General features: G+C 35.7%; 1 protein-coding gene across 1 annotated transcript; it reads left to right on the top strand.

The window, feature by feature from the left end:
- Positions 1-643: 643 nt before the first annotated feature.
- Positions 644-25,780, top strand: LOC123309802 (ammonium transporter Rh type B). The gene is made up of 7 exons (XM_044893072.1): positions 644-874; positions 7,935-8,121; positions 8,819-8,969; positions 12,410-12,554; positions 17,846-18,147; positions 25,105-25,405; positions 25,526-25,780. Exons 1-7 carry the CDS (start codon positions 772-774, stop codon positions 25,678-25,680), a joined length of 1,344 nt encoding a protein of 447 aa, XP_044749007.1. The 5' UTR covers positions 644-771; the 3' UTR covers positions 25,681-25,780.
- The last annotated feature ends 620 nt before the right edge of the window (positions 25,781-26,400 follow it).

The following is a 26,400-nucleotide window of genomic DNA, read 5'->3' as shown; positions in this document are numbered from 1 at the left end:
TTATTGTGTTTGGAAGATACACTAATGTGTAGTACCACAGATTGAGCTAGCTATTCTGAATATAATGTTGTTTTTCCAGGGGTGGCACAGCTCATGAAAACTTAATCGGAAAAAATGGTAACAAATAATGTAATTAATATGACTGCTGAACTTACCATTGCCCTAGGTCCTAGGAATTCAATATTTATCTCTACGGTTAGTAGATATGAAGGCTTGCACGGACACTTATTTTGATATTCGACATTTGTGAGCAGTAAACGAAGAATTTGATGAGGGATCCATTTTCATATAAAAAAATCATTTTCATCTAGCCCTAGATTTACTCTGAAATCGCAAACGTGAATTTCGATTCCTTCTCAGGAAGATGTCATGGGACACTATGTATATTCAGTACCTGAACACTCATTCGTTTTGAAATTATTACACAAATTAAATATTTGTGATGAGCCTCATGACTTTCAATCTGGAAGATGATATTTTTATGATCTAAAGAATTCGGCAAAGATACTACTGCTATTGGATAAGGAGTCAACGTATTGCATGAGACACATTACGACATGGCTCACTCCTTGGACGATTCTATTCTTAATTTAAAAATTCAAGAAGACCAACAACAAGCAATTTAGTATGTTCGTGCTGAGACTGTATTACAAAGAAAAACAATTTTTTCGCTGAATGCCCTCAATAATGCACGTGTTTACTTGATGTCCGTCATCAGTTTTCCTTTCGTGAGAGTTTTCCATTCTCCTTATATTAAGGTAGTGAGAAACGATGCCTTCGGTATCTGCAGTACTAATTCTGCAACTAATACTGTTTTTTCTGTTCCTAATTTTTGTCCGATATGATGAAAATTTCAACATGGGAGAGTACCCTTGTGAGTTAGAAGAAATTTATATTTATTCAGCTTTTTTTTCTTTTCATAGTGATATACTTTCCCGCAAGAGACTGCAGTTGAACAAACGACGCAGAGCAGAATTCAGTCAAGTAGTCGAGTCAGAAACAATTTTTTCCTCTAATTTTGACATATAAAGTGACACTTGTCTCTTTCCAAATGATCTATACTCCATTCACTTTTATTTAAGCACTCGGTTGGCCATGAAATAATATTCTCAAGAACGTAGTAAGGTTGGCACTCATGAAATCTCGTTAATATCATAACGGCGTTGCCACAAGCATAACTAATATCATTAATGTGATTGAAAAAGAGAGAAGACAGTCTTTCATTAAATGCTATTTAAAATTCAGGTAGGCTCATTCAAGTAGTAGGTAACCCTGATATTCTTATATCAACAATATATCAGACGATAGCGAACATATTCAATGTAAGTGAATTTATATGTTTCATTTGAATCTAAACGACTTATAATTTAGCTATATGTTTCCACAATCAGAAAGATTGGAAATGAAGAGGATGACAACGAATTTCCTCCTATTGGGAGACCCAAAAAAGTGATGTCATTTGAAAATTTTATTTTAGGGTGAATGCGAAAAATTACTACAGAATTTTCGATGAATGCCATCGTAATGTCATTTGAAAATTTTATTTTAGGGTGAATACGAAACATGACTACAGGATTTTCGATTAATGTCACGGTAAAATAAGTTCCAGAAATTGTTATATATTGTTACTTTCCACATAAGTTAGGAACAATATTTTTCCTACAAGCGTAATTGAAACACTTTCATTTATCGTCTTGAAGCTGACGTTATAAGAAATTATAATATTGTGCGCTCAGCCGCATAGAGAAGCGTTTGAATTTTATGATTGGCGCATAGAGCGCATAGATGCCAAAATTTTATGATCTTTTAACAAGGACCTCGTATCCTGCCTCATTAATGGGCCAAGTATGATGTAATCACATCAAACGGTCTACCGATGAAGTTCTTCTATACCGATGCCCAACATTTGAGGCCTTTGTAGTATCTGAAGAATTATTCTGTGGATGGTTGGTTGAACGCACTTTGCTTATAAATTTCAGATACAATATTTATTATCTCTGAAAAAAGCAAATATCTATACGAAATTTCCACTCATCGATTCCACGACGCAGAAAAGAAATAAGGTTCCTTTCAGAATTCAGTCAAGCTTATAAAGGCAAGAATTTTGGTCCTCGTTTATTGTATTCCGATCTTTTCATGTTTCTTCCGGTTATGTTCAGTGGAATTGAGTTATCGATTTACGTTTGAGCACCACACAGCTGAGAGATGTGTGTACGCAATTAAGACTGACCAGTCAATAAATACGAAGTTGATCAATGCTAAGCTCAAATGAGCTGAGTCGAGCTTGGGGGACAGCTAACCTAAAGCGAAGCATCATCGATGCAACGGAGAGTGTTCACTGAAAGCTAAGATCTGAAGCGATTTGCATGTAAATTAAATTTTTAGTAAATTTCGAATGAAAATAGACGTGTTCGAAAATTTGTTTGGAATACAAATAAATTCATTCAGTTATCTCGTATGTTTCGTTTGCGAGTCACCTTGTATATGTATTGACTCTATTTCGCAGAAATGAGACGTCCATCCTCAAGCATATTTTTACTGATAATATAAAAATTGACATATTATTTCATCCTCCGACTTGAAAAGAGCTCAACTTAAGTCCCCTGATAGCTCAAATATCGATGTTGAGGATAAAAGCCTTGGATGCCATTTAATTTACTCTTCAAATAATATCGCTAGTCGATTACGATACATGATGAAATTGGATAAGACGTTATGTTGACAAAACAACGTTATATAATTTCATTGATCATCTAAGGAATGAAATATTTCCTGTTTGCACGGAAGCTTTATCCTAAATAAAAAAATATATATTTTTAACTGCTCGTGAACTCCGTCACGACACGATCGGACAGAAAAGGTCCCACAAGATACTCCTCTAATGAGGGTTTATTTCAGCATTCCACAGTTTTCGAGTGAAACAAGGAGCTATGGGCTCATATAAATTCATAATACAGGGTGACTGGTGACGTGAGGGACAACGGCTTAGAAGAGATGGAGGACTTCAAACTGAATGAGGATTTAAAAAGGTTGAAATAACCCCTTTGGGTATTGGTTCCAGAGATACAGTGTGAATTATAAAAAAAATGGTAAAATTATGATCCCCCATACACCTGCCGTATTCAATAATTCCGTATAATCTTATGGAAAACATTTTCAGCATTTTCAATTTTGCCATCCTGTAGCATTATAACACCTTTTGCTACCGCAAATATACGAGGTGTTTCAGAAAAAACCATCTAATTGGTTGAACCCAATTCAACGAAATTGGAAATGTTCAATTTACAACCCATATTATTCCTTATTTCAGTCGATTCTGCATGAAAAAGAGGGTAGTTAACTTTGTGAACCATATAACTAAAATGGAAACTTTCGGAGGAAAGTCTATAATTAATTCGATATTTCATGAATTGTTTATGTATTATCGATAATCGCAACTAACAATTTATTATTTGTAAGGTGAGGTTATTCATTATTATTATTATGTAATGAGAATAAGAGTTGAGGCAAAGCCTACAAGCCGAGTTCAATAATTATTTCTTGAAATTCTCAATCACAAGCCAAAAAAAAATATCTATATTTGCCACATATTGTATGATTCATTCACTCTCTTTTAATAGCACTCAGTTGGCCATGAAATAATATTCTCAAGTTTTTGTAACTAGAACGGAGTAAGGTTGGCATTCATGAAATGTCGTTAATATCATAACACCGTTAACACAATTAAAATCACTTACTATCATAAAAATGCCGAAAGTGATTGAAAAAGAGAGAAGACGGTATCAGGAAGTGATATTTATAATTCAAGACCGCTCATTCAAATTGTAGGTAACCCTGATATTCGATATCTTAAATATATCAGATGTTAGCGAAAATATTCAATGCAAGTTAATTTATATGATGTTTCATCTGATGAATCTAAACGAATTATATATCAGCTGAATGTTTCCACAATCAGGGATTGAAGAGGATCACCAAGAAAGAAAATTGGGAGACCCAAATAAGTGGTGGCATTTGAGAATTTTTTAAGGGTGAACGAATGCGAAAAATTATTTCAGGATTTTCGATGAATGTCATCGTAGATAAGTTCCAGATAATTAATTTTTCTATTTTTCATTTAACTTGTCCTATGCATTGTAAATATCTGAAGGAATCAATAAATTTATAATTATTATTATAGTATTAAAAATTAACAGTCATAGATACGAGACAGTTGTCTTGTTAGTTGTTAATTCATATTGTTTAATTTTCGAACACGTCTATTTTCATTCGGAATTTACTAAAAATTTAATTTACATGCAAATCGCTTCAGATGTTAGTCCAGTATTAATCAGATTTCAACTTCAATTATAATTCAACCCGACAAAATTGAACAGAAGTGTGAAAATAAATCTGGAATCAACATAACTTTTATCTAAACCTAAACTCTACAACTGATTCATGCATGATTACTCCATGGCAATCCCAAAAATCTGAAGAACTTTTTCAGCAGATTTTTCTCCTCTTTTGAAGCTTGAAGTCCAATGTTTCACACTCGCATACGAAAGACATTGATCACCAATGGTATTGAGCATATCTTCGTAAATCTGCTCACCTCTTAACCCTTTTAGATACAGAGGTACTTGATGATGGCTCGATACTCCCATTTTTCGATTTTCACAATTTCGGTGAACATCTTTTTTCTTTTAATTCATTGCGTAACACTGGTTCATTTTTTTGACTTCAAACTTCACACTGACACTTCTAAAGACTTATTGTTCGTTGCTATGGTAACGCAATTTTTTTTTATGCATGGAAATGGTCTAGGCCAACTTATTATCAATACATCCTCGTATATAATTCAGACTTAAAATTGGCGAACATTGGATCTTTTCATCAGTTCGAGGTCTTTTTTGAACTCAAGAATCTACTGTTCGAATATATGTGCAAGCCTCGCCCTGTGTACAAAGCATTCGTGATGGTGGAGCTATCAAACATCCAATGCTATTCCAACTGCAGTTAGCAAAAAATACAGGGTATTTGGATACTGATGGATTGTCAGTACGATATACAATGTCGAACAGTACCTATATACTAACGACTTGTAGACGGTTGTGATTTTTTAATTTTAATGAATTCGTTGAATGATGGCCGTAACAATCTCAAATAGCAGAAATCGAAGAATCAACATTTGGTACAGGAGATGTAATAGTGAAATTAACCCCTACAATTATCAAAGGTTAATTATTGTTTGGCACCTGGCTCTGTATAACCTGACAATATTGTTCATTGATGAAGCCACATTCACAAGAAATGCATGGAGCTCACCATTATTATCAACGAAGTGTTCGAGACTGTCTGATTAATATGTATGGGGTCAATTGAATCATTAAAAGGGGTGCTTTGAAATTGCTCAGAAGCACAGTAATATTAATGCCACGAGAAACTGAATTTGTAACAATTTTTTTCAATAATCGAAAATAAATTCATTGATGAAAAATTAAGAGAGAAAAATGTAATGCATATTTTCGACCTCGATTTTCAAGAGACCAAAACTGAAAACCTTTATCTTCTTTTGTTTTCAAGTTATAAGTGAAGATTTTTGGGCTTTTAAAATTGGCGGCTCTATTTCACAAAGTCTCAGTTATATCGAAAATTAGACGTTTCATTATGCAGTCATTTTTGAATGTGAAGTGTTGATCTGAAAGAATTTTGACTAAGGCACTGAACCTCACATTAAACAGTGACTGTATAATGTTACATTTGTTCTTCAGTAACTTCCTTATCTGCCTCCATATATCGGTCATCTAAGTTTCGTATTGGAAGATGAAGTGCTTCAGTACAACTTTCAGCCAAAATTGTTTCAATAGAACTGTCAGTGTGCTGTCAGAATGACAGCTAAGAATGAAACCATCTCATTGGCAGATGGCGTTCACGTGATCGTTGTCTGCCACTTGGTCTGCCGATTGGCACCTCTCTTATGTCTTAGTTCTTAGGCACTTTGCATGAACCTTCCATTAGTGCGAGAAGACATATCCCAGCACTAGTTTTCAATAACTTAGTGAACAGGACTTTCGAAATAACATGTAACTTAATTTATTTAGAAACCCTTCGAAATGAATGGCCAACTTTATTAGAAGAAGTAAGAAGAAGTAATTTTTTTTTTGTTGTAGCAGGGGGAGAATCTGCAAGTCAGACGAACCACCCTCTCCTGAGTGGGAACAAGTGTGGGGATTCTCACTCTCCTGAACTCGAGACCCACTAAAAACCCTTAACTGCTTCTTGAATATTGGTTCCTGGCAGCCTATAAACCGTTCATCTCTTAGTCGGTTTTCTTCTTGCACATTATCGTGCTGGGATTTATGTGTTTATCCTCTATGGGATAACACTTTATTGGATTTTTCAATAAGTTTATGTTCTTATTTTAATCTCTTCTTAATTGATCTCTTGGTCTCCTTCGGTAAATTAGCATTCTCCTTTTGTCTTCCTCTGGGTCGTAGTCCACTAGTCTCCTGAGTTCTTGATTCGGATGGTTTTTCGCTGTTTCGAATAATTTCTCTGCTTTTCTGTTCATGACTTCCGTTTTGGTTTCCCATTTTAGGTCCCTATAAATCTGTCTATTCCTGACAAACCAAGGTGCATCTATTGCACCTCGTAGCTGCTTGTTTTCAGTGGCCTGAATTCTTTTGATGTGGCTCTTTGCCGCGAAACCCCACTGATCCATGAGTCAGTTGAGGCCTAGCAACGGCTTTGATTATCTTCAATTTTGTCTCTTTCGACATGTGGCTTCTGCTTCCTATCAGAGGGTAGAGTCTATTCATCGCTGGTTTCGTTGTGTCGATTGCTTGTTTGATATGACTTTTCCAAGTAAGTCCTTTGTCAAGCGTTATTCCTAAATATTTGGTTTCATTTTTCCAGTCGATTTCTTCGCCGTCAACTTCTAGATTCGTTGTGGGTCGCAGTCTTCTATTCTGTAGTAATATTGCTTGGCTCTTTTGTGCATTGAGCTTGATTTTCCACTTTATGCACCAGTTATTTGTTTCGTCAATCGTTTCTTATAGAACTCGTTCTATTACTTCTGGGTTTCGGTGTCGAGTTGCTATGCCTGTGTCGTCAGCATATAACGTAAGAATGGTTCTTGGATTCTTCGGAATATCGTGATTGTATATGTCGTACAGAAGTGGCCCAAGTACTGACCCTTGGGGCACTCCAGCCTCTATATCTCTTGTTGTGGAGCATTCTCCTTCCACTTTAACGTAAAATCTTCTATTTTCGAGATAATTCCGGATAAACTTGCATATTTTTATCGAATATCCACCACATCTCATTTAATATATTAATCCTTCATGCCATACTCTGTCAAATGCTCTGGCGACGTCTAGTAAAACAAGACCTGTAGCTTGTTTATTTTGGAAATCCCCCTGTAATGTATTCTGTGAGCCTTAATAATTAAAAAGGAGTAAGAGAAATCCGCTGGTTTTAAATCGATGGACTCCATGCAGTCAACGTCCATCCCTATTGGACGGCATCTACCTAGTCCTAGATAAGTGGATTGGTGGTTTAGGTCCCATTTTTTGGCCTTCACATCTTTACGTGTACTCCGCACCGATCAGTAATTGAGGAAACTTGAGGAGCTGTGTACAGCAGGCATCTTCAAAGACTTCCGATCAGCGTCTATTCACAGACGTCGAGCCTTGTACCAGAGTAGGGGGCATACGATTCAAGCCTTTATTATAGTAATGTGCAAATTGTGTAAAATTCATTATAGTAATAAGTACATTGTGTACATTATCAGATTATTAACATTATCCACAAAAAAAGAATTAGATATAATTAACCGAATTCTTCCTTTAACCTCGATCAGCTGAGTGAAATGAGTAACTGGAGTCTCAGTACCTATTGTGATATTTTGCTTCAAGTGTAGCTGGATTCAAATAAAAATCTTCAAATTTTAGTGTTTCAAGACATTCATGTGATGGTCTTCATTGGATTCGGATTTCTGATGGCCTGCCTCAGACGTTATGCATTCAGCGCAATTGGGTTCAATTTTCTTATTGGCGCTGTGATGTTACAATGGTCCATAATTTGTCGTGGAATCTACAAATTGGATGGATCGTATAAAATTCTCATAAATTTGCAGAGGTGAGTGAAAACGTCGTTTTTTGTTTCTTGAATCAAATCGAAACATACACGACATTTGAGGCATTCACTGACGAAAAGTGCGACCCACCCAATACAAGGTGTTAGTGTATAATTACGACAAACGTCAGGGGCTGATTCTGCATGACATTATGCTACATAACTTTTGTCCGCAAATGCTTCATTTTCCGAGATAAATGGTGGTAATGTTTGACTTAAAAACTGACTTTTTACATCTTCCGGTGGGTGGAAGTAAATTTTACCTTCATCGACCTGAAGATGCTATTGTAATAGCGAAACACGTGTCGTGGTTAATAAAATTTGTGAAAATCGTAAAATCTGTTTCAAGTATTATCCAAATAAAAAACGAAAGGTTACAATAATCCGTTTCCAATAATATTAGTTTATCATTGAAGAAATGTATTTCAACTTAATTTTCTATGATTCACAAAAGATACTGAGAATACTTCGCTCGTCCTACGATGCAACACTAGTAATTAAAAAAAATTTAACTTTCAAGACCCCATAGTTCCGTAAGTAAGCATTAGACGGACTTATATTTATATAAACTTTTTACCTCAAAAATTATTCAGGAAATATACCCCTAAAATTATTGCACTGAATATTGAAACACCTTGTATTATATCATCCATATCCTCATCAGCATGTTGACGGATACTCACCATTCTTAAAATTTCAGTTTATTCAATGCGGACATCACAACATGTTCTGTATTGATATCTATGGGAGTAGTCTTAGGAACTACTACTCATGTCCAATTGTTGATAATGGGTATGATGGAGGTCATATTCTTCTCGTTGAACAACTACATTTCTTTAAATTTGCTGCGAGTAAGTTAATGAACTATTGCACCCAATAATCTGCATGCAAAAATTCAGGGTAGTACAACGAAAAATTAACAACTTATACACTGCGCAAAAAAATTAACGCACATTATGGAAATCTCAAATTTATTCTACAACTGAAGGTGTTCTCAATGATAATTATTTTTATCAGAATTATGCATGCATATGTTAGCGACTTTCAACGGTTTTCTTCAATACAGATGTTTTTCCCAGCAGGAATGAAAAAAGATGATATGATCAGATTTTGAATGTATTGGTTCCATTCTAAAATCAGTTGTTCTCGATCAATTCCAGTGATCAATAGTTTTTCTTTCGTTTGATTTTCTACACTCGATCGCTATGCAACGTGAAACACACAATTTGACCCAAGAGGAATGTGCCCAAGCGGTAGTTTTGCGAGAAGAAGGGTGGACATACACAAGAATTGCAGAAAGGTTTGGAGTTTCCCATACAAGTGTGTCCAGAATGTTGCTGCGCTTCAGGGAGACAGGTATGAATGTCCGAAGACCAGGACAGGGTAGACCACGGGTAACAACTGCCATTCAAGAACGTTACTTGAAAGTTTCTTCGTTGAGACAACGGTTTGCAACCGCTCGCCTCCTTCAAATTCAGCTTGAGCAAACTCATGAGGTGCAAATTAGCACGCAGACAATAAGAAATCGCCTCAGAGAATATGATTTAAGGCCTCGTGTCGCGGCAAGAGGCCCAGCTCTTACCCCAGCCCATCGACGGGCGCGTTTGGGTTTTGCGAGAGAGCATATCCATTGGGAAGAGGCCGATTGGGAAAGAGTTCTCTTCACAGATGAGTCTAGATTCTGCCTCTACCATTGTGATCGACGTTCCCTTGTATACAGACGTCCACATGAAAGATATGCTCAGTGCAATTTCCTGAATACTACTGGTTTCGGGGGAGGACCGATTATGGTATGGGGTGGAATATCTTTGAGTGTTCGCACAGACCTAGTGGTCGTTGATAATGGAGCTATGAATGCTGATAAGTATATAAGGAATATTCTTGAAGAGCATGTAGTGCCATTTGCCCCATACATTGGTGAAAATTTCATTTTTATGGACGATAATGCCAGACCCCACCGTGCGCACATCGTTCAAGAGTACCTTTAAGAGGTTGATGTCTCTCGAATGGAAGAAGTCCAGATCTCAATCCGATTGAGTAGGTTTGGGACAACCTCAATAGAAGGCTGAGAAGTTCAGAAAATTATCCAGCTACTCCTAATGACTTAGGAATCCAACTCGGAGAAATCTGGGAAGGATTAGATCAGAACATTTTAAGATCACTTATTTTGAGTATGAACCGTCGTTGCCGAGCTGTAATTAACGCAAGTGGTGGAAATACCAAATATTAAATCACTTATCAGCATTTCAGTGTTTTGAAAATTGCTCATTTCTCTTCTTTCACATAAGATTTGGTGAAATCCTGAATTTTTCTTCCATTTAATGTGTCTTGTTTCGTTCAAAACCTTCCCGAGAGAACATAAAAAATAAGTTATTAAGTCAATCTAGAGTTAACTTTCATTAAAATTGAGATTTTCAGAATGTGCGTTAATTTTTTTGCGCAGTGTATAATTTGAAAAATTAATTTTGTTTCTCCACGATTTTAACTATCTACTTGTATTTTTATCCTTGAAAAAGGAACAGTGCTTTTCCGAAACGTCGGCATAAAGAACTTTGTTGAGGAGAAATACATTGTTCGATTCCTAACATTTGTGTTTTATTGTTATTAGAACATTTGTTTGTCTCTGCATTTTAAGTTTCTTGTTTTTTCTTGTCCACTACAAAGTTCGAACGCGAACGGATCCAGATGTTAATAAAGATTCGATTTAGGCAGCATTCCCTAGCCCTTCTGAACCCTTTCCAAGGGGTTGTTAGCGTTGGCCTGCGTTAGGTCGTGGAAAGGGATGTTTGTTTTGAACAAGATTGGAAATTTTTAATCGTTAGCAAATATTTCCTTCGGAACGTCAGAAGTATCACCTAACCTCGCTCAACGGTTTTCAAGTCGAAGCTTAATCCAATGTCAACTTTGAATCCAGAATCCAAGTTTTTGCGAATCCAAATGTTTATTTTCACCCCCTACGACCCAAGATAGTATGACCATGAAAAAATAACTTCCATACCTGTTCATCAAACAAATATCAAAACTTCTCAATTCCTGATCCATAAAAAAAGTAAATTTTTTTCATTGGAATCAATTCATACCTACTGGAAGCCACTGAATTTCGAACGAACAATGAAAAATCTAATATTCCACCATTGTGGTCATTGGAATGGCAGCACAATATACATTGGAAAATTATTTCTTTGACTACTAATGAAAATTTTTCGCGCAAACATCAATATAAAATATACCGTCAAATGACCTGTGCAATGGTAGGTTATTTCGTACTTCACATATGGGAAAAAAATTTCAATACCAAATATGTTCATGGAATACGGTCTTCTGTATATGAATATTGAACATTTTAGGTTACGCGTATATTTTTCACATGGAAATTAGTTTTCATTTCATTTCAGTTCCACGAAACAGTCAATGTGCGAACATAGTTATTTATTGAATTTTTACAATCGAGTTCGATTGGAATAAGGAATTCCTCAAATTTCGTTATAATGATATAGTCAAAATTATGCCTTTGATCAATTAAAGCAATAACTCCGTATTTACATAATGCTATATTATATTTGTGATGTGAGGGCGGATAAACCCAGTAGGTCCATGAAACATATGCAATTTTCTTTCGAACGTTTTCAAAAGATTTGCTCATAAAGCCTCGAAGAACGTAATACGATACTATTGCTTTGTTTTATGCAGTTTGTCAATTTGAAAAGGTACCATTTTCAATATCTCGGGTCCATACAAAATCAGAAAAATTGCAAAAATGGGTACACTTTGGTTTATAGAGGGACATTTTATACTGTTGGTTCCAAGTTGCAATCCATTTGCGATGACAGCAACCCCTAAAATCTAAAGAAAGAGGGGTTGAGTGATACCTTGTTTCGAAGGAAATTCGATTGCCTTTTCAAAAATAACGTAGACTTGACGTAGTACTTCCGAAAAAAAAAATAGCACAGCAGCAAAAATTGCAATGCAAATAATAAAAGTTTCTGGCTATTCAAGATTTTCGAAATGTTTTTAATTTTTTTGTAGCCAAAAATATAACATATTTTTTCATATTCAGCCCTTAGATACGTTTTGGAAAACTACCACTTGAATTTCTTGACATGATGTGCGTATTCCTACATTCAAGTGTTTCATATACAGAGCCGACTTTCAATGTCCACGGTGGAAAATATCTAACAGTGTCAAATCTGGGGAGCATGGTGGCCTTTCGATTAGCCCTCTTCTACAAATCCATTCCTCTTGAAAATGATCATTTTCAAAACATTAACTCAAAAATACGCTTTTTCGACAGGCATGTGATACTGGTGGATCAGTGGTTCTCCATGCATTTGGCTCATTTTTCGGCTTAGCGGTCAGCTTCGTAGTAGGCAGAGGAAGAGTTATGGACTGTCATAATAAATGCTCTAGATACAATTCTGACATATTCGCTATGATTGGTAAGTTTATTTCATGTGTAGTTGAGTTGAAGACATGGAGGGGGATAACCCACAGATTTCCTTCTACATTTTCAACAGATGAAAACAGAAAACAACTTTTGTATATTTTATTGGAACATAATGGTCATCAAAATGTTCTTTCTCAGAATTATATTACTCCCTGTTTCCTTTAGACTTTAGGTTTGTGTTTTATTTTAATCTTTTGCTTTTATTCCAATTTATCTTTTCATATCAATCATATATTATGAAGCACGAGATCAATGAATAAAAAGAATCGTTTTATCATTGGTGGTGTACCTTCGGTGTTATTCAAAATCACACCAAAGAACATATTTAATTTTATTTTTGTTGAAAATACATCATTTTAATAAGAAAGATTTAGGAAACAATGAAGATTTCAAATAAAATTATCTATAGAGTACCTAGAAAGATAAGAGAAGAAGCGACCAAAGTTATGTGAGCACCATCTTTGTTTCAAATGTGTTACTGAAACACTACGACTGGTTAAAATAATAATTTGAAGCCTATTTACAGAAACACAGAAATTTTAAAAATTTTGGATGGCCATTTTTATGGAAGAGGTTTTGAATGTTCTCGTACCGCCTTTCGCTCCTTCTAGTTGCTGATTATTAAATTTTTGTCTAATTTCTTGGTGAAAACCTACAAATATTGTTCGAAAATTGGTGAAGAACTGTGAATCGAATAAAATGGATTCACCGAAATAAAGTTTTTTTTTTACTTCATAAAGGAAAATGTAAATGTGAGTATTAAAACTTGTGACTCGGTCTTTCATTGATTTTAATCTTCAGTGCTCCGAAGTGGACAACATTTTCAGATCGTGAAGACAATGACACTACTGACCACCCATGTGCAGTGAACATTTTACTGCCAGTCAATAGAGAACTATTCACCTACAAAAATTGTTCTATGCACGAAGCATCCTTTGCATGAAGGACCCATTTAGGGCAAATTATTACATTTTTACGTCTCATCAATGATTCTCGATTGCTATTCCTTCAATATATTGAGGAATACAAAGATTTTATTGATTTCGATTTATCGGCAATCGAATGACTGTGAAATTGATGATCGGACAGTTAAAGTTTCATGAAACCTAATGTGAGTTTTGTTCATTCTTGAAGCAGTTTGTATATTTTGTCATAAAGACACAATATAATCATAAAGAAAGTATACCTACCGTCTAACATATAAACCTCTGAAAGGTTTTATTTGTGGCTCTGAAAATTCAGTAAATAATACGTAAATAACTGTAATGCGTATGCTATGATGGTTTATTGAATATGGGTTCATTTTAATTTCTGATATAATTTGTACGAATTCAACTGAGTTATATCAATTGAAAACAATGTATTGCACAGTAATAATATTTTCGACGTATAATAGATTTCAATATAGTTTTGTGTCCTATTCAGAACTCTATTTGTTGTCCATAATTTTGGATTTTTGTAAATGTTTTATAGATTGCGAAAAAAAGTAGAGCACATCCACCATTGACTATCATTGATATCAATTGATTCCAAACAATGATCAGATGAAAACTAACATCACTAACATAATCACAAAAAAAACATTCTTTTTTTCTGTCTTTCAGGATGTTTGTTTTCTGGTCTCAACAAAGTCGATATTGAAATTCAATACAGGGAATAGAATTCTAATTTCGCGCCGTTCAATTATAAAACAGAAAACTCTCGAGAAAACTGTTATTAAACATTTTGCAATAACATGGCGGATTTAGTCACGTGTTGTGACGTGACCCAATCAGCATTCCGGAGAACAGATCATAGCATTGTAATCTGTGCTTCTGAGCTGCCATATTCTTGCAAAATTTCCAATTGTCGCCACTGCCTTGTTAGAGTCACTGGATTGAAAGTACGTTTTCAGCGCCATCTCATTGTCAAATGTGGCAAACACAGGCCAAAATGTAGTCGGTTTTTAGTATCCGAGATATGGGGGCGTTTCCTATCATCTCCTCTGTAATCTTTGGTCAACACCAACAATTGCATTTTTGAAATTTTGGAAGATGATGCTCCGACTATCTCCATCTTATTCTGAAAATTTAAAAAAGAATTGATTGGAATCGGAACATCCTAAACGGGTTGTTAACCTCTCACCCCATTCCTTCAGTGTAGATTTTGCGACACATGGCATTCTTTCGGAATTTAGTGTACTTATCTATAGGTAATCGACAAATAATATTCGTCCTCACAGTTTCTCACAATAGGGAAGATACTTATTCCAAATATGCAAAAGAGAAGCAATTCAATTCGCGATCATTGAAAATAAAATTGGTATGAAGTGCCGAAACTGAATATGGATGCATGACCCTTTCTCGTTTCACATCTGTATTTCCATAGTTATTGAAATCCACGAACAAAATTGCCAATCAAAACGTTTGATTTAGTTTGGAAGCCTTTGAATCAGGTGGTTCGGAATACTTCAACAATATAAATGCGTTTTTAGGGAGCACTCATCCGGTTTTGTTTTATTCTTCCGGGGTAGGTATTGTCCAGAAATTCCAGCATGCATTCTAAGCGATCTGTTGTATTAACAGTTTCCAGGAAAATCCATGGTCCGAATGTAAATTCATCAATATTAACTGAGTGTTAACCGGATGGTGTTTTGAATTCAGGTTCGAAATCAGGCTTTATTTATAGCTTTCAGGCGTTCATTCAGTATAGGAGGAAATGTGTTGAATGTTTTCGAGAAGGTTTGGCATTAAAATAATAACCTCATAATGATTAAATCATTACTCTACCTCACTATAGAGTATACCTTTAGAAGGAATATATTCTACACATATTTTTAGATATTTGAAGAAGTTGAAGAATTATTGTACTTTTGGTCTGTGAGTCGAAAAACTACCTAAGCAATCGCTACTTTTTTTTTACAACACTTAACTTATATACAAGGTGAGTAAGAAATATCAAAAATATTTTTTAAAGATTTAAGGAAAACTAAAAAATATATTCTATGTACCATGTCCGCTACCTAAACATAACCGGTTGTTCCAACATATATAACTTCTGAAATGGGTAACATAATACACACCAGAGATTAAGGAAACTGAATACAATAGATCACTCGACTTGGAAAATGCAAAAATGCTTACGACGAGAACGGGCAGATATACCTCCACTGCATGGAGCAAACGGAATGGTATATACGAGACTTGAAAAAGCCGAAGCACTTGCCGACTAAATTGAGAGAGAAGCCAGAATAAACTACAGAAATGATGATGACAATAAAGATCTAGACTCTTCTAAAAGTGGAGGCAAACGAAAAACTAATGATGGAACCACCGGAAACCGAAATCATTCCAAAACCGGCTTTACCAACAGAGATCAAAGAGATCATAATGAAATCGAAAAACAGGAAAGCGCCGGGAGAAGATAGGATAACGAATTATATGTTGAAGAAATTGCCTAGGAATAGCAGCCTTGACGAATATAACAAACGGAGTGATGAGGACCGAATACTACCCAAAGAGATGGAAAACTGCAGAAATGATAGTTTTCAACAAGCCTGAAAAGGAACGGAAATTTCCTCAAAATTATAGACCAATCAGCCTACTATCAGCACTAGGAAAAATCGTCGGGAGGGATATCGCTAAAAGGCTGAATGAGGAAACAGAAATGTTGAAGATAATCCCACCCGAACAATTTGGATTGCGACGAGAACATTCGACTGAACTCCAATTGCTACGGCTCATAGAATACGTCACCGAAGGAATGCAGACCAAACAGGCCACAGGATTAGTTCTGATGGATAACCAGAGAGCTTTTGATAGAGTATGGCACGAAGGCCTAATCTACAAGATGAAAAAAGCAGGATATTCGTCCAAGCTGTGCAAGATTATAAGGAACTATCTGAGAAATAGAAACTTTTATGTGATGATAGATGAAGCAACCTCTCAAACCAGACAATTGGAAGCGGGAGTGCCTCAATGATCGGTACTTGGACCTCTGCTTTACGTAATATACGTTTATGATATCCCGAAGAATGCTAGAAATATGCTCACCTTGTACGCAGATGACACAGGAATAGCGTTCAGACATCGACGCCCAGAGATCATACACCAGAGACTGCGGGAAGCCACAGATGAACTACTCAAATGGTGCATCAAATGGAAAATCCAAATCAATGAAAGAAAGACTCAAGCAATATTACTGCAAAAGAGAAGATTGAGGACGGAAGAAAACCTTGAAGTTGATGGAGAAGAGGTTGAATGGAAAAATGAAGCAACAAACCTAGGAGTGAAGCTTGACAGAGGACTAACATGGAAAAACCACAGCAAATGTGCAGTTGATAAAACAAAAGCCGCAATGAGTAGACTTTATCCACTCATAGACAGAAGAAGTCATATGAATAAGAACATCAAGTTGACGATGATTAAAACTATCGCGCGACCACAACTCACGTATGGATCGCGTCCAAGACCCACATCAAGAGAATACAGGCCACTGATAATAAACTCCTTAGAATGGCGATGGATGTACCCTGGTTTGTTAGGAACAAACAAATCTACAAGGACTTGGAATGGGAACCAGTTACAGAATTTATGAAGACAAAGGCGGAAAGGATATTTGACATAGCCAAACAACATCAAAATGAGGAACTAAGAAGATTAGTCGACTACGATCCAACAGAATAAGCTATAAGGTCGAGAACCTACCACCGAAGACCGAAAGATCAGTTGAGGATTTAAAAAGTAACCAAAGAAGAGCTTAACCTATAAAAGATATAGGAAGCATACACCTATCAACACGACTATGATCGTGTGAGAGTCCAGAAACCATAAGTGTCAACTGGTTAATAGGCAAAATGCCCGGATCCTATGAAGATGCAGTTTAGGGTTTTTAGTGGGTCTCGAGCTCAGGAGACTGAGAATCCCCACACTTGTTACCCCTCAGGAGAGGGTGTGTTCGTCTGTCTTGCAGATTTTCCCCCTGCTACACCAAAAAAAAAACACGGACACGTAATAATGGACTACTGGAACTGCAGGAAGGTGTCGTCGTCGATTGAAATATTAGCGGGCACACCGGTTTCTTGCTTATTTACCGTCATCAGTAACGCATAACTCAAGTCTATGATGAAAACTAAAACAAAGTGCAGAATTTATATTCACCTCCAGAAAAAACAACTTGGTAGCCTGAACTCTAAAAGAATCAATAAATATATCATTATTAGTAAGCGGTTCATGAGGTGTTCGTCTTTATGCCTTTTTCATCAATGATACTTATCATGGACATAAAACTCTTTTTCTATTTCAGGTACTATTTTCCTATGGCTTTATTGGCCCAGTTTCAGTGGAATATCATTGCCAAGTGACTTGAAACACAGAGCTATCATAAATACCTATCTTGCCTTGGCCTCCTGCTGTGTTACAACTTTTGCTTTTTCTTCCTGGTTCAATGGCAATCAAAAATTGGAAATGGTTCATATTCAAAACGCAACTTTAGCAGGTGGTGTAGCAATTGGCTCATCAGCAAGTCTTCTTGTACAACCCTATGGGGCAATATTAATTGGAATTTTATCAGCAATAATCTCTATGGTTGGATTCAAGAAAGTTACGGTGAGTTTCGAATTGGTCGTATTGAAATGAAATTGTTAATGCTTCAAGTCTTTATTAGGATTATAAGAAGACGGGCAAAACTTCGCAATGCTATTATTGTTGTGAGGTATGTGCATTCAAATTTTGAAAATAAAAACTAGTTCCTTCAGTGAAGCTGGTGTAGATTCAATATAAGAGATAATTGAATAATATTCCCATTTGGAATATTTATTATTATTATTATATATTATTCTGGTTGCTGAAATTTTTTTGCAATATTTCGGATCTTTGTATTACCAAGATATTGGTGATAACCTTTCAATACACTCGTGAGATTTCAATAATTCCAAATCCTCGTCTACCATTGATCTGTCATTTGAGCTGAAAGTTAATAGTAGCAGTTTTTCAATGTTTCTGAATATCAATATTCGGAATGCGATAAACTATGGCTTTATTGAAAAAAAAAAATTTTTATATAGGAATTGATAACAGGAATGTGTTTATTAAATTTTCTACCAAGTTTTTGCCGACGTTTCGGAGTAGTTCTTAAACGAACAAGTGAATCAAAATTTCAACCTGGAATACAAGATAAACCACTCATCTCGATTTTTTTGGAAATTATTTTAACTATCTTTATTGAGTACCTACCATCTCATTCGGAAAGATAGGTGGAGATAAAGAAATTTTTCATTTATCCGGTTAGGGACTGAATCTTTACTGTTTGCTTCATTCTTTTTCTTGTTTTCTGAGGTGAGTAGAATACTAAACATTCCAGCGACATCGGATTAAGCGGCAACTCACAAAATTCATAACAAACAGCACAATCTCTCAAATGTCAAGGATATAAAACATATAAAGTGTAGAAATAAATAAATGCAGATCTGTCTAGTCGAATAAAATTCAAACTATGATGAAGAGTACTTGAATTTTTTGTACCTTCCCTGTAATCAACAATATTTGATGCTTTATATGGATCATTTCACTCGCCTTCAATTTCCTGACAGAAAACACCATCAATAGAATAGAGAATAACACTTTGGTTACTTTCATAACATAACATAGTTCGGGATTCGAAGAATTGTGCCAGGTGTCCTGGATCCGCCCCTGATAGTATTTCCGTCTCCTTTTTTGGTTATCCATATTATGTTCAAGAAGGTCCAAGAGACGTCCGCTTCTGGTCTATGTATATACATAGACTTATGTATCCAATATGGACCTTAAATAAATTTCCATCCTCTATATAAGATTTTCCTGAAAGGAGGCTTGTTTGAAGTCTATTATGAACCATATTTCAAATAACGTTCATACAAGACATGTGTTCTTAGGGTTTAGGGCGTCTGTCTTGACATTGCTTATATTATGTCGATCAAGGATTTTATTAGGATTATGATATGGACCTATATTATTTGGTCCGTATTTAGTCAATATGTTCAATAATAATAATAAGAGAGGCGAGGAGCGACCCGGACCCGACCACCACCACGAGCCCGAAAACCTGGAAAGGGCTCCAACAGAGCTTAATCTTTTTGATATCTGAGAGATCTGGGATAAGTGAATTTTCCTCTGGAGAGGAGTGTGAAAGCCGCAAGGCTAAAGTCATAATATCATCTCTTGGATCACCACGGATTTAGCAGCCCTATAAAGAAAAATATGGACGATGCTGAGAAACATAATAAACATCACCCCAAAAGCTGCCACGACACCTCAGGGGTAGAGGAATTGTTGACTTGTCCAACTGCATGTCTCAGGAAATTGAAGGACTTCGAAAATATTTCCTGAACAAGGCTGATTCGTCAGAACTCCATCGAGTAGTTTATGTTGCTGATAGTTCTACTCCGTTGAAGCTACAACAGTACCACTTGGAAACTGTAGAACAATCTGCAGAAAGTAAAATGCAGAAACTGTTTGGCAAACCTTTGCATGGAAGGCACCAGAACGAGGTCAACCATGATTACGTCGACATATCTGCGTCGAACTACTGGTTGACTTCCGGAAGGCTGTTTCCAGAGACAGAAGGATTCATCCTCGCCATCCAGAACCATGTGATTCCGACAAGGATCTACATGAAATATATTATTACAACTACCATCCGGATGCTGTATTGGAAAAGTAACATCACAAGCTCTAATGGGATCGCACGGTTCTCACAGACCGGAAAATAACACACAATCGACCAGACTTCATATTGCTCAACAAGGATGAGCACGCCGGTCAGCCGAGACCAGCCCAGCTACTTCAGACAATCGAAGATGCAATTCAAAACGGCAACAAGTCATTCTGATAAAAACTCCGCAATAATGCGACAAGAATAAAACATCCGTGCATTCACAAATTTTAACCCCCAGTATATCACATCATCTAAAATCAAAAGCCAAAGTTCCGATGATATGACATGTGATATACTGGGGGTTAAAATTTATGAATGCACGGATGTTTTATTCTTGATGCATTTTTGCAGAATTTTTCTCAGAATGACTTGTTGCAGTTTCGAATTGCATCTTTGATTGTCTAAAGTGGATGGGCTGGTCTTGGCTGACCGGTGGTACAGGATGTTTTTAACTTTAATATTTCTCATCTTGATATAGGCATGTTATGGTGTTTTATGACGCGTATAATAATTGTTTCATCTTGTATTTCAGTTGACCTGATGAGGGAAAAGGAATTTTCTGAAAGCTTAGCTTTATCAATAAAGATAAAACCTACTTTGAGACTACAATATACGACACATTATTCATTGCGAAAATGCTATTACCTACATGAATATTTCGAAAATAATCGAAAATGGTTCATTATTCAAGACATATTTTCGATTTTTTCTATTCTTTTTCAGGAGTAGAATCATATCTCGATAAGAAAAGAGTTTTTTGAAACCTGAGGGCCGGATTTGAGAAAAAGGTTATGATTACGTGTACAGAATTAGGGGCAACATTCTGGAAATAATTTATAGTAAAAAATTTATCATTATTTTCATGTTTCATTGCAACTTCTCCTTTTCTACTTTTTTTTTGTAGAAAGTACTAATAATAACTTTTTTATTGAAAATTAAAATATACGCTGTATATATTGAATTAACTATCCCAATATCATTTTATTGCTGACAGTCAAAAGAATATATAATATAATATTATGCGTTCGAAATATGAGGCCATGTCGTAAAAGGCTCTGAATACTATGCTCTTGAAATAATCCGAATGCAAACGTTTAATTCTCGTAATTATTCAAATATTGAAACATTAGTTCTCGAACAGAATCGCATGATTGCCCTCGATACAAATTGGAGTATGCTGTGGGAATTATAACATCTAAAGCCGGTAAACAACTGGCCGGCTCTCAGTTCATGGAGAAAATCAACGGTCCAACACACCACATATTTGCTCATTCATCCCCCGGATTGGAGTTCGTCGAATTCTGCCTCTGATCGGTCAAATGATTTTGTCTATCCGGCTCAAGTTTACCCCAGATCCTTTATACTAAAGAGAATAAACGATGATGAAGGTCTGACTCGACCTCGAAGTTTCATTTTCATGAATAAGTCAAAATATTCGCCCAACGAAATATTTTATTTGGTTCTATTTATCCATCAACTCCCTAGAAATACAAGAAATATTTCGTGACATTGCAGAATTACTCCTGTGAAAGAATCCAATTGGAAACCTGGATTATTTGCAGTTGGGAAATTTCTCTGAAAATGTTGTCTCTCATCTGTCCGGATCTGTCGGAAGCGTTCGATAGTAGGTCCTTTCGTTTGCATAAAAAGTGTAACACATTTCTACACTCGATTTGATTTACACCAGTGTAGAGGAATTGCAGTTTATCTACACATGGTCAAAAGGAGATGTAGATGAACTACACCTCCTCTAAACTGGTGTGAATTCAATCAGCAAACGAATAATAAAATCGAGTGTAGAAAAGTGCTACACTTTTTATGCAAACGAAAGGACCTAGTATTTCTCACGAGATATTCTCCAATCGACTAGAAAATATTGGTATTAAAAACGGCCCCCTGGATTTGTTGAAAAATTATCTCTCTAATAGAGACCAATTTTACTAAACAATAGGATTAGTGATCCTCAATTAATTGGGACTGGTATCCCTCAAGGAACTGTATTAGGGCCACGACTCTTTTCAATTTATATAAATGATATGGGATACTGATTGAATAAGGCAAAAATCATTTCATACGCAGATGATACAACTCTGCTCTTCTCTGGTGATACATAGGCGGACGTATGACCAGGCTGAACAGCTTGAGGACAGCTATCTAGCTTTAAATTAAAAAAAAACGCACTTCATGACGAGTGCTACGTCTGTTAATCAACCGGATGTAGAAGTCCTAATAATATTTAAAAATTAATGTAGCAAAAACTATTGTGACTTCATAGTAATAAATAAAGTTGAAAAAATAAAGTGCCTTGGCGTAGTAGTAGACCAAGAATTAAAATGGGAAGGAAATATTATTTTCTTGAATAAAAAGAAGTATTTTTCACAAATTTTACCAGCCACGTGATATATTATCTGACGGTTTATTGAGAATACTGTATTATTCATTAATCGTGTCCCACTTTAAATATTACATTATTATTCGAGGTTCTGCTTACAACAGCACAATGAGAAAACTGGCAGTGGCAGTATCAACGAGAGATCAATACATTAAATGTGAGTTGACCAATAATTATAATTTGAGAAGTGCAAAATTAATTAATCTGAGAAGTGCTAGAATATCATGATTATTATGAAGAGGGCAAAATGTTATGATCAAATGAGAAGATCATAATAATTTATGAAATCAAGAGTACTAATGAGGACAACCACTAATCGTGATTTTCGAGAAGTGCAGAAGGCTGAAAACTAACATGTGTAGGTATCAAGCACGATGAATGAATATGAAAATGAATCAATGAGAGTACAAATTACAATAATGAGTAGATCATACCAATTGAGTGTGCAGGATTACCGTGGAGCCAAGCACGAGAGTATCAACCAATATCATATTACCATGGCTTACCAATGATCGTTGAACCATAGTTCAGGAGTTCACACAGGTCCAACCTAGAGAACATGAGGATTCATTCATCTGAAATTTGTCAAAAGTAATTAGTCATATGTAATTGAGCAGGTAGAAAAGTTTTCTGAGAAATTAAATAAACCGATTCAAATAAAAGCAATAAGCATGAGAAGACAGTAAATCAGTATTCATTGTCAATGAGAAAGACTTGAGAAGATTCAATTCTGGTGCTACATACCCATTTCCATGTGAAAAAATCTAGAGAGGTCTAAAAATCTATGTAAATTACAAAATATCATAAAATACATATTGCTGAGAAGGCATTCCACCGAGTGGACTCATGTGAACGGTTCAATTGAGCAGTACTAGCAAGGATTATAAATCTGTTTGAAGATTCTGAATCATCTTGAACGTGGACTGTGTTGTATAAGTGTGTCAATGTGAAAACTTTATTTCCAGCTCTTGAAAGCAACTAAACCAGAAGATGGGAAAAATTTAGGAGAGAGAAAAGATGTAAATTCTTGAAATCGCCTCTGCTTTCGACCCACTTCATGACAACGTATTCCTTCATGCAATTTACACTCTATCTCCACTATTGTTTTTCGAACAAAGAAAAATTACAAGAGAATAACAGAATTTCACCCTTCGTGAAAATGACGAAAACATGCCGAGGTAATGACCTAACAATCCACCCATCTAAAAAAGAACTCTGTTAGGCCCTCTCTGTTTCTGAATTCACAGACACGCCCCGTACAACAAGAACAGATTTAAAAACTACACTGAGCAAGTTGCCCAAGGACTGAGAATTGTGCTCTGCATCACTGGCGTAAAATCCACCGTCGGCGAAAAAATGTCGTAGTTATAGCTAAATTTTCAAGAAAAAGGGGCGATTTCATGACATGGCGATATTTCCATTGCAACGCATACGAAATGTGGCAAATACGTTCCGAAGTGACCTAACAATTCAGACATCATCAAGAAAGAAATCGTAAAAGCCTCTACCATTTCTGAATACTCAAAACACGAAAATTTTTGGCTACAGTACCTTCACACTCTGTACGACAAGAAGGAATTGAAAAAATATTACCCTGTGCTAGGATAATGCTTTGCATCTCAGGGTGGAAATCCAACATCATCCAAGTAATGTTCAACATATTATATATTCAGTCAAACTTAGGCTCTTTTTCAGCTTTTCCTCTTCATTTGCGGTTTAGTGTATTTAATTGATTATAACACTGTTTCACTATAACATTTTGCATCTTCAGATTGGTGAAGATATACGTCTATCATACCTTCGACCCAGTATTTGATATACCATTGTGACATTTCTCACATTCACGACCTTCTGGCATCAACTAATCTATATATGTAGTGATGAGAAAAAAATGTGTGGAATCGATAAAAATTCAGAAGATTCCTTCGTACTCCCAAATAGCACAGGAAAAATTTCCATTCCTGTAGAACAAACCACAATTATCATTATTATCGTTATCCGCAAGACCCGTGGTAACCCTCAGTAGCTTTGTAGCTTGTACCAGTTCGGAGAAGAAATACCGAAAATTCAGTAGATTCGGGGCCGCATATGTCAGAAGGGCCATGACTACAAGAAAAAAACCCTCAAAATTTAACGAGACCGTCCGTCTGACGAGATCACTTGATGTGATCTTGAAGAAAGGGGGAAAAGAAGAAGGGACAATAAGAATAGAGTCGGATGCCACAACGCAGCAAAAGTTTGATGGAAGAAATAATCTTGGTTTTTCATATCATTCACCACTTCTTAACGTAAAATGAAATGTTTACGTTGATTTTTATGTTCTATTGTTATGTCGTTAGTGAACCATTTTGTAAAATTAGAAATATTTCTTTGATGATGAGATGTTTTGTTCGATTCTAGAGCCTAACGTTTCTGGACTATGAGGTTGTCCTCCTTTCATTTTTTCACACTCACTCATCTAAATATTCCATTATTTCAGCCCTGGTTGGAAACGAAATGGAAAATTAACGATACGTGTGGTGTAAATAACCTCCATGGCATTCCGGGCATCTTGGGTGGCTTGATCGGCACATTTTTCGCCAGCTTAGCAACAGAAGAAAATTATGGTCTGGCCTTATATGAATTATATCCAGCAAGATGGGCAGATGAAATCCATAATTCTACAACGAGGAAAAATTCAGACGAAGCTTATAGAAGGGATGCATATATTCAGGCTGGATTTCAATTTTTATCAATACTGATTACTATTGCAATTTCCACAGTATCTGGATACATAACAGGTAACTCTATTTGATTTTGATGAATTTTTTTTTAATAAATTTGAAATAATTCATTTTATTTTCAATCCTACTGTGATATCTTTAGAACGACTCCAATGTTTTCATAGAACCTTTTTTCAGGACTCTTGATTAATTTGGAGAGGTTTCAGCTGAGTCCATGTCAATTCTTCATGGATTATCCATTCTGGCAAATCAATTACGAATCTCCGTTACTCAAGTCTCCATCTCGTATTCGGGTAGAGCCTAAAGCCCACTCTCAACTCCAGCAGTTTTGAACGAGTCAAGACAAATTACTGAATACGTAGCTGTTGTGTGTTTTTCGTCATTAAGAAGAGCTAACATTTGCTCCACTTTCAAAGAAACAAGTTATAAATCGCAAAGATTCAATTCGCGTTTTCCATAGTAATAGAATGGAAAAATGCTCCTTCGACATTAATAATATACGGATTGTTTAGAATCGCGGTTTTGTAAAAAATAATAGTGCACTGTATCACTAGATAATTGAGTTGGAGATGGTCGTGTAAAAACATTTATTTTATATCGTTCACAATCATAAAATGAATCCATGAATTTATGGACTCATATAGAGACATTATTCAACTAAAAACATCTAGATTAGTACAAAGGAGAAGTCACTGATTGCGAGATCCTTTTCATTCCATCAGAAAAACGGAAGAATTTTAATGAGAAGGCTGACTTGTAATAATAAGATATACCAAGAGGTGAAAACTAAATTGTCTAAGTCTGGTAATCAATGAGAGATCAATACATTAAATGTAAGTCGAGCAATAATAATAATTTGAATATGAGGAGACCAACAATAATGAAAGTTGAATGAGAATTGCAAGAATATTATAATCATAATAATATGAGCAAAGCAATAATATTATCATTGATATAAATAATCTTGGTCTTGAAGAGTGCAAAAATTCATCAACATTTACAGAGTAATGTTAGTAAGCAAGATTAGAACGACCATTAAAAAAATAGTGCAA

Source organism: Coccinella septempunctata, chromosome 3, assembly GCF_907165205.1.
Source record: "Coccinella septempunctata chromosome 3, icCocSept1.1, whole genome shotgun sequence".
NCBI lineage: Eukaryota > Metazoa > Arthropoda > Insecta > Coleoptera > Coccinellidae > Coccinella > Coccinella septempunctata.
Note: the sequence above shows the minus strand (reverse complement) of the source record. Positions and strands in the feature narration are given on the sequence as shown.

Coding starts and splice junctions, on each gene's coding strand:
- LOC123309802 (XM_044893072.1), top strand. CDS start 772: ATGCCTTCGGTATCTGCAGTACTAATTCTGCAACTAATACTGTTTTTT. Junction 875..7,934: donor CAACATGGGAGAGTACCCTT/GTGAGTTAGAAG, acceptor TTCAAATTTTAG/TGTTTCAAGACATTCATGTG. Junction 25,406..25,525: donor AGTATCTGGATACATAACAG/GTAACTCTATTT, acceptor ACCTTTTTTCAG/GACTCTTGATTAATTTGGAG.